Source organism: Prunus dulcis, chromosome 1 (genome assembly GCF_902201215.1).
Source record: "Prunus dulcis chromosome 1, ALMONDv2, whole genome shotgun sequence".
Classification (NCBI taxonomy): Eukaryota; Viridiplantae; Streptophyta; class Magnoliopsida; order Rosales; family Rosaceae; genus Prunus; species Prunus dulcis.
Genome location: NC_047650.1, coordinates 8,686,885 through 8,699,261, shown reverse-complemented (window position 1 = coordinate 8,699,261; position 12,377 = coordinate 8,686,885). Strand labels below are relative to the sequence as shown.

The 12,377-nt window shown below is 40.4% G+C and overlaps 1 protein-coding gene across 1 annotated transcript; it reads left to right on the top strand.

Moving 5' to 3' along the window:
- The first annotated feature begins 2,706 nt into the window (after positions 1 to 2,706).
- Positions 2,707 to 8,227, top strand: LOC117614996 (ABC transporter B family member 11-like). The gene is made up of 12 exons (XM_034343956.1): positions 2,707 to 3,027; positions 3,180 to 3,234; positions 3,323 to 3,498; positions 3,581 to 3,802; positions 3,893 to 4,131; positions 4,320 to 4,845; positions 5,057 to 5,330; positions 5,468 to 6,354; positions 6,501 to 6,767; positions 6,922 to 7,185; positions 7,298 to 7,591; positions 7,762 to 8,227. The coding sequence occupies exons 1-12, from the start codon at positions 2,707 to 2,709 to the stop codon at positions 8,113 to 8,115; spliced, it is 3,879 nt and encodes a 1,292-aa protein (XP_034199847.1). The 3' UTR covers positions 8,116 to 8,227.
- The last annotated feature ends 4,150 nt before the right edge of the window (positions 8,228 to 12,377 follow it).

The window sequence follows — 12,377 nt, the reverse complement described above, 5'->3', positions numbered from 1 at the left end:
TTAACTAAATAAACTAAAACGTATTTAGGAAAATTCATGATGTTGGATGCATATAGGGATTAATGGCAAGAAGCCGCAGGTAAATTAAAACCCTTCCCACTAAATTACTCAATTTTCCTATGAATTTAAATTTTCATTAAATTATCAAAGAATTTTATTAAAAAAATAGTCTAATCTGATGTTATCCGAAATAGCACCAAACATAGTATAACTTAGTGATACTATTTATCTGGAACAACACCAAACGCCTTATTATATTATGGATAAACAATCAGTACTCTCCGGAACCTATTAATACTATCCGACATAAATTAGTCAGTACAGTCCGACATACCATATGAGCCCTAAGACCCAACTATCCAAATTGCATTGTAGGGGTGGAGAAATTATAGAGTGATATTGTATCACCACGTCAGCTGGTGATACTTCCATTCAAAATCTGCCACATGTACTTTTTTAAAAAAATTAAAATATATTTTACAACTGAACTTTGTCTTACAACTTTACCCTTCAACTTTAATGACCCTAACCCGTCCCCCTTCCGGCTTCCCTATGCTATGCCCCTGCTATCGACGCCACACAACCCTTTTCCCTTCCCCCTCTCAGCCACCCACCCCGGCCTTCCCTATCCCTCCAATATTCCCACCCCCTCTCTCTCCCTCTCATTTTCAGTGAAAAGTTAAACCCTTTAATAAAAAAAGCAAAAAATCTTAAAAATATGTGCAAACCCATTAAACATGAAACCATAAATCTTAAATAAATAAAAACCACTAGTGAAAGAAGGGAAGATTGACGTTATGGGCAACCAAGAATTAATTGTGTTATAGAGCAAGTCATTGGGGCGGGGCTTGATGAAGGAAATCCGCCAAAAATCTCCCCATTCTACAGCAGATTCTTCTTGTTCCTCACCATCTTCATTATCAGCTTTCATTCATGGTCTTTTTAAAAGAGTAAGAAGTGAAATTTTCAGAGATCACCCATCTTCTTTAGCTTCAAGGGTGTCTCCAGAGATAAAATGGTAGAGTTTGACTAGATTTTGTTTATAGGTTTTGAGTCATTTGACAATAGAAGTTCTTTAGATTCATTAACTATGAAGACAGTGAAGGCTGGAGTAGGTGGCGAGAGAGAAGGGAAGACGTGTGGTGTTGCAGATAGTAGGCATAGCATAGGGAAGAAGACAGTGGATAGGGAAGACAGTGGGGAGGGGTTTGGGTGATTAAAGTTGAAGGGTAAAGTTGGAAGCCAGAGTCTAGTTGTAAAATATATTTTATTTATTTTTAAATAAATACATGTGGCAGATTTTGAGTGGGAGTATCACCAGCTGACGTGGTGATACAATATCACTCTATAATTTCTCGTAGGGGTGAGCATCGGTCTGAAACCAATGATTTTTTTTACCAATCCAATTCAATCCAATATTTTATTGGATTACAAATTTTACAATCCAATCTAATATGGTTGGAAGTTAGGATCCAATCCAATTCGATCCAATGTACATTGGATTGGATTGGATGATCGGTTTGTATGAAAAAATAATCTTGACAAAAAAACTTCATAATCTTTCATTACATATAATACAAAATTCAATATGATGAAAGATATGACATTAATATATTAAGTTTTAATATAAATTAGAATAATGCTACTCTTACCACATTTCCATACCACCTTATGTGGCAGATGATGTGGACAACCACATATCAATTAAAATTATTTAACATTTTCTTTTCTTTTATGATTTATTAACACTTTAAAAAAAAATTGTCAATTAAACTTTCTTTATTAAAATACACTTCATTGATTTAATTGATGTGGCATATGATATGGACATACCGAATCATGTGGTATAGAAATGTGGGATAAAAATGTGGTAATACGTTAATGTTTTAATTTTTTTGAAAGTAAGATTAATATATTAGTGAAAAACAAGATGATAGTGTAAACATTATATAATATAAATGTGTATTGGATTGGTTTGATTTATGTTAGATTTTCATTCTTGATCCGTTATCCGAACCGATCTAATTGGATTTCTATTTTTCTGATCCAATCCAATCCACCAATGTTGTTGAAACTAATGAAAATTGAATTGGATTGGATTGGTCAATTTTAGCAGATATTGGTTTGGATCCTGCACAACCCTATTGCATTGGTTGAAATTGTTATCTTTTCAATAATAGACAAACACCTCATTTCATATTCCATGCCATAGTTTTTGTTTTGCTACCATGCTTATCTTATTCCTTATTCTATTTATCTTGTCCTTAAATTTCTCACCTTTAGAACATGCATTAGCTGGCTGGCCACTAGGTTTCTTTCTCTTTTCTTCTTCGTTTGATTCCTCACTGTGATTTCTCACTGCCTGCAGTGTGAGGCTTCTTAAGTTTTGGTTTTGTTTTGATATTTTTTTATTTTATTGCAACGAACCCTTCTCACACGCGCCAAAAAAAAGAATTAAAAAAAAAAGAATATTGGAATAAGTGGGTTTTTTAAAAATATTTTTGCTTACTGATCAACTCTATATTCAATTAGATTAAGTTGGTTTATGTAGTCAATTTTGTGCCCAAAAAACAAACAAAATAATGTGCCTGGTTTCTAATTCAATCCATAAATGTTCTCTTGCAGCTCTGATCTCATCATCCAAGTTTGAGTTGCTTACTGTCAAAATATAGTTGCAACTTACTTCTCTGAGGTGCTTCGAAAAACATGGCTGAGGAAAATCCTGCGGATGGAGATGTAATCAAGGAGGTGGGCAAGGCAGCATCGAACGGCCACTCAGCAGTGGAGGACTCTCAAAACAACCCACAAGATACAAGCAGGAGCAAGGAGGATGGCACCAAAACAGTATCATATTACAAGCTTTTCTCCTTTGCCGATTCCTTAGATTACCTGCTAATGTCTGTTGGTACAATCAGTGCTATTGGAAATGGGGCCTCTGTCCCTCTAATGACCATAATCTTTGGAGATTTGATTAATTCCTTTGGACAAACTGGGAATAATAAAGAAGTGGTGGACGCAGTTTCCAAGGTAAATATTATGTGACTGTAATATTAGAACTGCGATGAATGAGTTTACTTCTGTTTTAACATCTATTTTGGTTCTCTGGTTGCTCTAACTTAGTTGAAATTGTAATGAACAAGGCTTAATCAGATATAATTTGGCCAATTGAATATTCTCAGGTGGCTCTAAAGTTAGTCTACGTGGCGGTGGGAGCTGCTGCAGCTGCATTTCTACGTAAGTTACACTGAACTGCCTGCTGGTGCACCAAACAAATAATTTGGGTTTTTGGAAACTGAGATTAGTAGCTTTCTCTCTATGCCAGAGATGTCTTGCTGGATGGTCACTGGAGAGAGACAGGCTGCTCGAATAAGAAGTTTATACTTGAAAACAATATTGAGGCAAGATGTTGGCTTTTTTGATAAAGAAATTAACACTGGGGAAATTGTTGGGAGGATGTCAGGTGATACTGTGCTCATTCAAGAGGCCATGGGCGAGAAGGTATTTACATGCCACACACAAAAGCCTTAAGCTGTTGCTATTTTCTCCAGTAACCTCTCATCCTTTCATTTTCTTATTGCAGGTAGGAACTTTTATCCAGTTAATTGCAACATTCGTAGGAGGCTTTGTTGTAGCATTTGTTAAGGGATGGCTTCTCACCCTTGTCATGCTATCTTCTATCCCCCTTGTTGTCCTCTCTGGTGCCGTCATGCGCATCCTTATATCAAAGATGGCATCCAGTGGACAAACTGCTTATTCAGTGGCAGCAACTGTGGTAGAGCAGACAATTGGTTCAATCAGAACAGTAGGCCTACTTGTCTTTAAGATCTTTAAAACAAAAATTTATTATTTCTATTTTCTTAGTGTAGAACTAAAACTTATGTTCCCAATTCAGGTTGCATCGTTTACAGGAGAAAAGCAAGCTATAGCTAATTACAACAACTCCTTAATTAAAGCTTACAACTCCGGTGTGCAAGAGGGTTTGGCATCTGGGTTCGGAATTGGTTCGGCTATGCTGATTATGATGTGTAGTTATGCTCTGGCTATATGGTTTGGAGGAAAGATGATACTTGAAAAAGGATATACAGGAGGGGAAGTCATCAATGTAGTTTTCGCTGTGTTGACTGGCTCCATGTAAGTTGCATTTCAGTAAAATTTAATGAACAAATTTGTTGATCCTAGTACTATTGTACTAGTTAAAATGTTTGCTTTTTTGCATGATCTACTGACTACTCCCCCTCCCCCCTTCCGTCCAAAATTTGATATGTGATTCTTCAGAAGATCAAGATATAACTTTTCTGCTTTCTATGATAAATTTTCAGGTCTCTTGGGCAGGCATCTCCATGCTTGAGTGCATTTTCTGCTGGACAAGCTGCAGCTTATAAGATGTTTGAGACAATTGACAGAAAGCCAGAGATTGATGCTTCTGACACTAATGGGCAACAATTACATGATATCCGTGGAGACATAGAACTGAGGGATGTTTATTTTAGTTATCCTGCAAGACCGGATGAACAAATATTCGATGGATTTTCTCTTTCAATACCTAGTGGTGCAACTGCTGCTTTGGTTGGAGAGAGTGGAAGTGGTAAATCAACTGTAGTCAGTTTGATTGAGAGATTTTATGACCCCCTAGCTGGCGAAGTTCTTATTGATGGGATTAATCTCAAAGAGTTCCAGTTGAAATGGATCAGACAGAAAATAGGCCTTGTCAGCCAGGAACCCGTTTTATTTACTTGTAGCATTAAAGATAATATTGCCTATGGAAAGGATGGTGCAACCACTGAAGAAATAAGGGCTGCTGCTGAACTTGCCAATGCTGCTAAATTCATAGACAAACTGCCTCAGGTTAAATTCATTTAAACTTTCATCTAAGTTCTGGTATTTTGTTCTCTGAACTTTTTGTGTGAATTCTTAATTTCCACGACCATGGAAGCTTATTGAGACATCCAGTGATCTTATCATTTTGTTACATGAATTTTCTAAAAACTCGGATTATTTCGATCAACTCATTCAATTCCTTTTTTCTTATTTGTGGTTTTGTGATTTATGCATTTAGGGACTAGACACAATGGTTGGTGAGCATGGAACTCAGCTATCTGGGGGCCAAAAGCAGAGAGTTGCAATAGCTAGAGCAATTCTCAAAGACCCAAGAATTCTACTTTTAGATGAAGCCACGAGTGCTCTTGATGCAGAATCTGAGAGCATTGTGCAGGAGGCACTGGACAGAATTATGATCAACCGGACTACTGTCGTCGTAGCCCACGGCTTGAACACAGTAAGGAATGCTGACACCATTGCTGTTATACATCGAGGAACAATTGTTGAAAAAGGTAATGCATTTGTTTATGTTGTCCTGTTCTGCCATTTGAAGGCCAAATCGTATTGTCTATAGTTCAACATAATGTTACAATTCATCTTATTCTTAGTGCATGGGTTTTGCACTTACTGATCGTTTTCAACTGAGCAGGTCCACATTCTGAGCTAATTAAGGACCCTGAAGGAGCATATAGCCAGCTTATAAGGTTGCAAGAAATGAGCAGCGTGTCAGAACAGACTGCTGTAAATAATCACGAAAGGCTTGGCAGCGTGGATTCTCGAAGACATTCAAGTCAAAGATTTTCAAACTTACGATCCATAAGCGGGGGATCATCTGGAAGCGGAAATAGTAACCGTCATTCCTTCGCAATCACATATGGTGTGCCCACTGCAGTCGATTCTCTTGAAACAGCATCTGTAGGACGTGATATTCCTGCTTCAGCATCATCAAGAGGTCCTCCAGAAGTCTCACTTCGTCGCCTGGCTTACCTGAACAAGCCAGAGATCCCAGTATTATTACTGGGTACTATAGCCGCAGCAGTCAATGGGGCAATCTTACCTATTTTTTCGATATTGATATCCAGTGTAATCAAGACCTTCTACGAGCCACCTCCTCAACTCCGTAAGGATTCGAAGTTTTGGGCATTAATCTTCATTGTTCTTGGAGTGGTAGCTTTCATAGCACTGCCAGCAAGACAATACTTTTTTGCTGTGGCAGGGTGTAATTTAATAAAACGAGTTCGATCAATGTGCTATGAGAAGGTGGTTTACATGGAAGTAAGTTGGTTTGACAATCCTCAGCACTCAAGTGGTGCAATTGGTGCAAGGCTTTCTGCAGATGCAGCTTCTCTGCGTGGGGTGGTTGGAGATGCACTAGGTTTGCTGGTTGAGAATTCAGCCACTGCAATTGCTGGTTTGTGTATTGCTTTTGTGGCAAATTGGCAACTTGCTCTTATAATCCTGGTTTTGCTGCCTCTATTAGGATTAACTGGTTATGTTCAAGTCAAGTTCTTGAAAGGATTCAGTGCAGATGCAAAGGTGTTTCTCCAAAGTCCAAACTTTACAAAATTTTATAGTAGAGAACTTGTAGCTGGTGCAGTCAAAACACCATCCAATACGACATACATAATATATATATAAGACCAATCCTTTTTGCCAACGCTGAAAATTTTAAATTGTTGCAGAAAATGTATGAGGACGCAAGTCAAGTAGCCAATGATGCAGTGGGGAGTATTCGAACAATTGCTTCCTTTTGTGCTGAAGAGAAGGTGATTGAATTGTACCAGAAGAAATGTGAAGGCCCTATTAAGACAGGGATAAGACGAGGGTTAATCAGTGGGACAGGTTTTGGGCTCTCGTTCTTTTTTCTTTTTTCTGTGTATGCCTGCAGTTTTTATGCTGGAGCCCGACTTGTTGCAGCAGGCAAGACAACATTCTCTGATGTTTTCCGGGTAAGTTTTTATTCCTTGCGCTACAAGTCTTCAAGTAAGTAAATAGATGAGAAAACATTAGCAGAGGATCCGAACTCTGCTAAATATGTGTTACTTGAGAATTAAATCTTCATTAGTCCATTCAGTCGATTGTTAACATTTCCCTGGTTTGCAGGTTTTCTTTGCTCTAGCGATGACAGCTATTGGAGTGTCTCAGTCAGGTTCCCTAGCCCCTAATCTTGGTAAAGTAAAGAGCTCTGCTGCTTCCATATTTGCCATTCTTGACCGGAAATCAAAAATAGACTCTAGTGATGAATCTGGAACAACTATAGAAAATGTGAAGGGAGAAATTGAACTTCGCCATGTCAGTTTCAAGTATCCAACTAGACCTGATGTACCAATCTTCCAGGATCTTTGCTTGACCATTCATCATGGCAAGGTAACTTGGTAACAGTTTTGTTCTTTTACTCATTTCAAACAATGCATAAGATTTGGTCCTCGTAGTCTAATTCAAGTTTCTGGGACTTACAAATTTGAATTATGTTATTCAGACAGTCGCTTTGGTTGGAGAAAGTGGAAGTGGGAAATCGACAGTAGTCTCATTGTTGCAGAGATTTTATGACCCTGATTCAGGTCACATTACATTAGATGGATTTGAAATCCAAAAGCTACAGCTCAAGTGGTTGAGACAGCAAATGGGACTGGTGAGCCAGGAGCCTGTATTGTTTAATGACACTATCAGAGCCAACATTGCATATGGAAAGGAAGGGAATGCAACAGAGGCTGAAATTATAGCTGCTGCAGAATTGGCAAATGCTCACAAGTTCATCAGTAGTTTACAACAGGTAGGCACTACAAAATTAACAAGCTTGTCAATTTCTTTTGGCCACAAATACTATAATAAAATCTATTGCCATGGTGCTGCATAAATGAGAAGGACTAGTTGATGAAAATTCACAAAATTTTATTCAGAACGTTGAAGATTGACCATGTGAAGTTTGGAAAAACAATGCAGGGTTATGATACAATAGTAGGAGAGCGGGGGATCCAATTGTCTGGTGGACAGAAGCAAAGGGGGGCAATTGCACGAGCTATAATGAAGGCACCAAAGATACTACTACTAGATGAAGCCACAAGTGCTCTTGATGCTGAATCGGAACGAGTGGTTCAAGATGCATTAGACCTAATCATGGTGGATCGAACCACAATCGTGGTTGCCCATCGGTTATCCACAATAAAGGGTGCGGATGTAATTGCAGTGGTGAAAAATGGAGTCATTGCAGAGAAAGGAAAGCATGAAACTTTGATCGGTATCAAGGATGGCATTTATGCTTCTTTGGTAGCATTGCATGCAAGTGCATCATCTTAGATAGCTTTTATATTCTTTTTATCCAGAGAAAAAGAAAGTATGTAAGTTAACACAGCTTTCCTTTCCTAGCCTACACGGAAGTCAACTTCACAATCTCCTCCTAGCAATTAGCCTTTCCTGCTGTAAATTGAATTGTATTCATGTCTATATTATTTCCTACCTTAAGTAGATATCCTGTACTAGTATAAATAGGGACTTTGTGTAATCTGTTAAGTTCAAGGGAATATATTTTCTAAATGGTATCAGCCTAACCTAGGGTTTTCTCCCTCTCCCTTATTCGATCCTCTTCTCCTCTAGGTCCACCTAATGGCTTCATCTGAATCCACCATCTCCCTCCCAAGCCCCAACTCTTCTCATTTTATCAAGCTTACTGACTCCAACTATCTTCTTTGGCTCCACCAACTCAAACACTTTTTAGTCGGTCATGATCTCTAGAAATTTATCGATGGCACTCATAAACAACCTTCTGCCCACACCTCCACCTCCACCACCGAAACACCCACAACTACCACCACCACAACCACTCTTACCCAAACCAATCCCGCCCATGCTCAGTGGTACCAACAAGACCAACTCATTGTTAGCTACATCACCAGTACACTCTCTGAGTCCATTCTCTCTCTCACTGTTGGTTGCACCTCTGCCCGGGATCTCTGGGAGTGTCTCCAACACCACTTCTCTCAATCCAATATGGCCAGTGAATCTGCTCTTCGTTTTCAACTCATGGATTTGCAAAAAGGCTCTCAACCCATTGATGCTTACCTTCGTCATGCTAAGTCCCTTGCCGAGGCATTGGCTGCCATCAATGAACCTGTCTTCCCAAAAGAACTTGTCACTGCTATTCTTCGAGGTTTTGGACCCGATTACAAAATGCTCGTCACTGTAATTCTCAATTTTCCTCTACTTCCTGACTTTGCTGATTTTTGTGCTCGTTTGTTAGCTTTTGAGGCACAGGCTCCTCAAATCTCTCCTGATCAAACAACAGTGCTAATGGCCACCCAATCCTCTCCTCACACCACTGGTCATACTTCCTTCCCTTCTTACTGTGGTGGTGGCTCTTCCAGCAGTAAGCGTGGTGGCCGTGGTGGTTGGCGTGGTTGCGGCTGTGGTGGCTGGCGCAACTTCTCATCTTCCTGGAGCAACCCGTGGAATAGCTTCCAGCAGCGCCAATGGCCTAATCAACCATTGCCTCCTTTTGCTCCAAGTTATGGATCTCAAAGCAATTGGCCTTTCTTTCAGCCTCCTTAGGCCCAATCTGCCGCTTCTAGCAAACACTCTGCCCGATCCAACTCAGCCCTGGTGTCTTGGGACCCGCTTGGTGCACCACCTGCAATACCAATCAACTTACTACTTCAACATGCCCCCATTGCTACAATGGCCCAGAATCCTTTCCTTCCTTTACTGGGGCTCAGTTTATGCAGCCACCTGACTCTACTTGGTACCCTGACACAGGTGCCACTCATCACATGACTAGTAGTCCTTCTAATATCCAAAATCAACAACCATATCAGGGTAATAATTATGTATTTCTTGGTAATGGAGATTCCCTCTCTATCTCTCATACTGGCTCTCTGCCTCTTCCTTTAGGTTCTCACAAATTTTCTCTTCAAAATGTCTTTTGTCTTCCATCTCTTCGTACTAATCTTCTTTCTGTTGCCTGTTTTACTCGTGATAATTTAGTTTTCTTTGTCTTTACTTCTGACTTTTATCAAATCTATGACTTACGTACTGGTTCGTTACTCTTTCAGGGCCCTTCTAAAGATGGTCTTTACCCACTTTCGCTCTCCTCTCACTCATCCACAGTCCCTCGTGCCCTTACCACCGTGCACTCTCCTGCTTGGTATCGTCGCCTTGGCCATCCATCCAATCCTGTTTTCTCTCATTTAGCGACATCTCTAGACTTTAAAGTTTCAAATGCTTTATGTAAGGATTGTGCACTTAGCAAATCCACCAAACTGTCATTTCTTAGTAATAAAATCTTTGCCCAATCTCCTTTTTATTTAATTCACTCTGATGTATAGATGTCCCAGGTCGTTTCTGTCATTGCTTATCGCTATTATGTCTTGTTTACAGATGACTTCTCTCGTTACTCATGGATCTATCCTATGGATTGTAAAAATGAGGTTTTCTCTCACTTTCAAACCTTTCTTGCCATGGTTAAAAATTAATTTCACACCACTGTACAAATTCTTCAAAGTGACACTGGTACTGAATATGTTAATAATGCTTTCTCTGATCTTTGCAGTCAACTAGGCATCCACCAACGTTTCTCATGTCCCCACACTCACCAACAAAATGGCCTAGCTGAATGTAAACACTGAAATATTACCACCATGATCCGTACCCTCCTTACCACTTCTCACACTCCCCACAAAATCTGGGTTGAAGCTCCCCTTACTGCTGTCCATCTCGTAAACCTCCTACCGACTCCTAATCTTCAATGGGACACTCCATACAATCGTCTCTTCCAACATCCTCCTTCCTACTCTCATCTCCGAGTGTTTGGGTGTTCTTATTTCCCTTACCTTGGACCATATACTGAAAATAAACTCACCAATTGCACCATTGAATGTGTTTTCCTTAGATACAGTTCTCACCATAAAGGTTACCATTGTTTACATCCCTCCACGGGTCGTGTTTACATGTCCCGTCATGTTTTATTTAACGAAATGCATTTTCCATTTGAGCATTTGCAGGTATGATCTTCTTTAGAGTATGTGGATATTGAATTCCACCCAATTCTGCCCTCCTCCAGACCTGTGCCCCTATCGATTACTCCTGCTGCAGACTTAGTCTCAAACTCGCAACCTCATGGCACCTCCCTGGCTCGCACCTTTCCAACTGCTGCAGTCTCAAGCCATGACCCCGCCGCACCCCCGGGATCACTCAACGACACTTCTTCTGCTTTATCCCAGCCCTTGCTCCAAACTTATTCTCGACGCCCTCGCATATAGCTCTCTCCGCTTGCGTCTGCCCCGGTTCCAGCAGCTTCGAACCCCCCGGTTCCAGCAACTCCGACCCCCCCGGTTCCATCAGCTCCAAACCTAAGAATTACAGCAGCTCTGCAACGCATGCGCACCAGCCTTCAGGATGGCATTTAAAAGCCCAAGCTTCATACTGATGGCACTGTCAAATATTCTCTTCCCCGTGCCTTATTAATTGTTGTTGAGCATACTAAACCTACTTGTTTTTCACAGACCACTAAGCATCCTAAATGGCGTGACTCTATGACTAAAGAGATCAATGCACTCCTCAAAAATCATACATGGTATTTGGTTCCTTCCTCTCCATCTCAGAACTTGGTTGGCTGTAAGTGGGTTTTTCGGATTAAGTGTCACTTTAACAGTTCCATTGAACGCTACAAAGCTCGTCTAGTTGCCAAGGGTTTTCATCAACGTCTGCGCATAGACTATGCTGAAACCTTCAGTCCTGTTGTCAAGCCTGCCACCATTCGCACTGTTCTTAGCCTTGCAATTTCTCGTGGTTGGTCCCTTCGTCAACTTGACGTTAAAAATGCCTTTCTCCATGAGTTTCTTCAAGAAGATGTCTACATGGCTTAACCCCCTGGTTTTATTAATCCCATTCATCCTTCTTATGTTTGCATGCTCCACAAAGCACTCTATGGCCTCAAACAAGCATCTCGTGCTTGGTTCCATCGCATCAGTACTTTCCTTATCTCTGTAGGCTTTATACGGAGCCAAGCTGACACTTCATTATTTATTTTTCAACAGGCGTCCCATACCATATTTCTCCTTCTATATGTCAACGACATCGTGGTAACTGGTAGTGATTCCACTCACCTCCAACAATTCATCTTTCTTTTAGGTGCCCATTTTGACATGAAAGACCTTGGTCCACTAAGCTATTTCTTGGGTTTACAGGTTCTTCATAAAGATGGTACTCTCCACATCAATCAACTCAAATATGCACATGATCTTTTACAGAAAGCCAATATTCTCAACTCAAAACCGGCATCTACTCTATTGGCTACCAAGGTTCTCCTCTCTGCCTATGATGGTGCTCTCATCTCCAACCCAACCGAGTATTGCAAGCTTGTTGGCAGTTTACAATATCTCACTCTTACTCACCCTGACATATCTTTTGCCGTCAACACTGTTGCTCAGTTTATGAGTGCTCCTCGCACCTCTCACCTTGTTGCCGCCAAATGGATACTTACGTACATCAAGGGCACTATTGATCTCGGCCTCACCTTCACTTCTCAAATTGCTGCCGCTCGCCTCTCTGCCTACTCTGATACGGAT

Coding starts and splice junctions, on each gene's coding strand:
- LOC117614996 (XM_034343956.1), top strand. CDS start 2,707: ATGGCTGAGGAAAATCCTGCGGATGGAGATGTAATCAAGGAGGTGGGC. Junction 6,768..6,921: donor CATTCTCTGATGTTTTCCGG/GTAAGTTTTTAT, acceptor CCTGGTTTGCAG/GTTTTCTTTGCTCTAGCGAT. Junction 7,592..7,761: donor TCATCAGTAGTTTACAACAG/GTAGGCACTACA, acceptor AAAACAATGCAG/GGTTATGATACAATAGTAGG.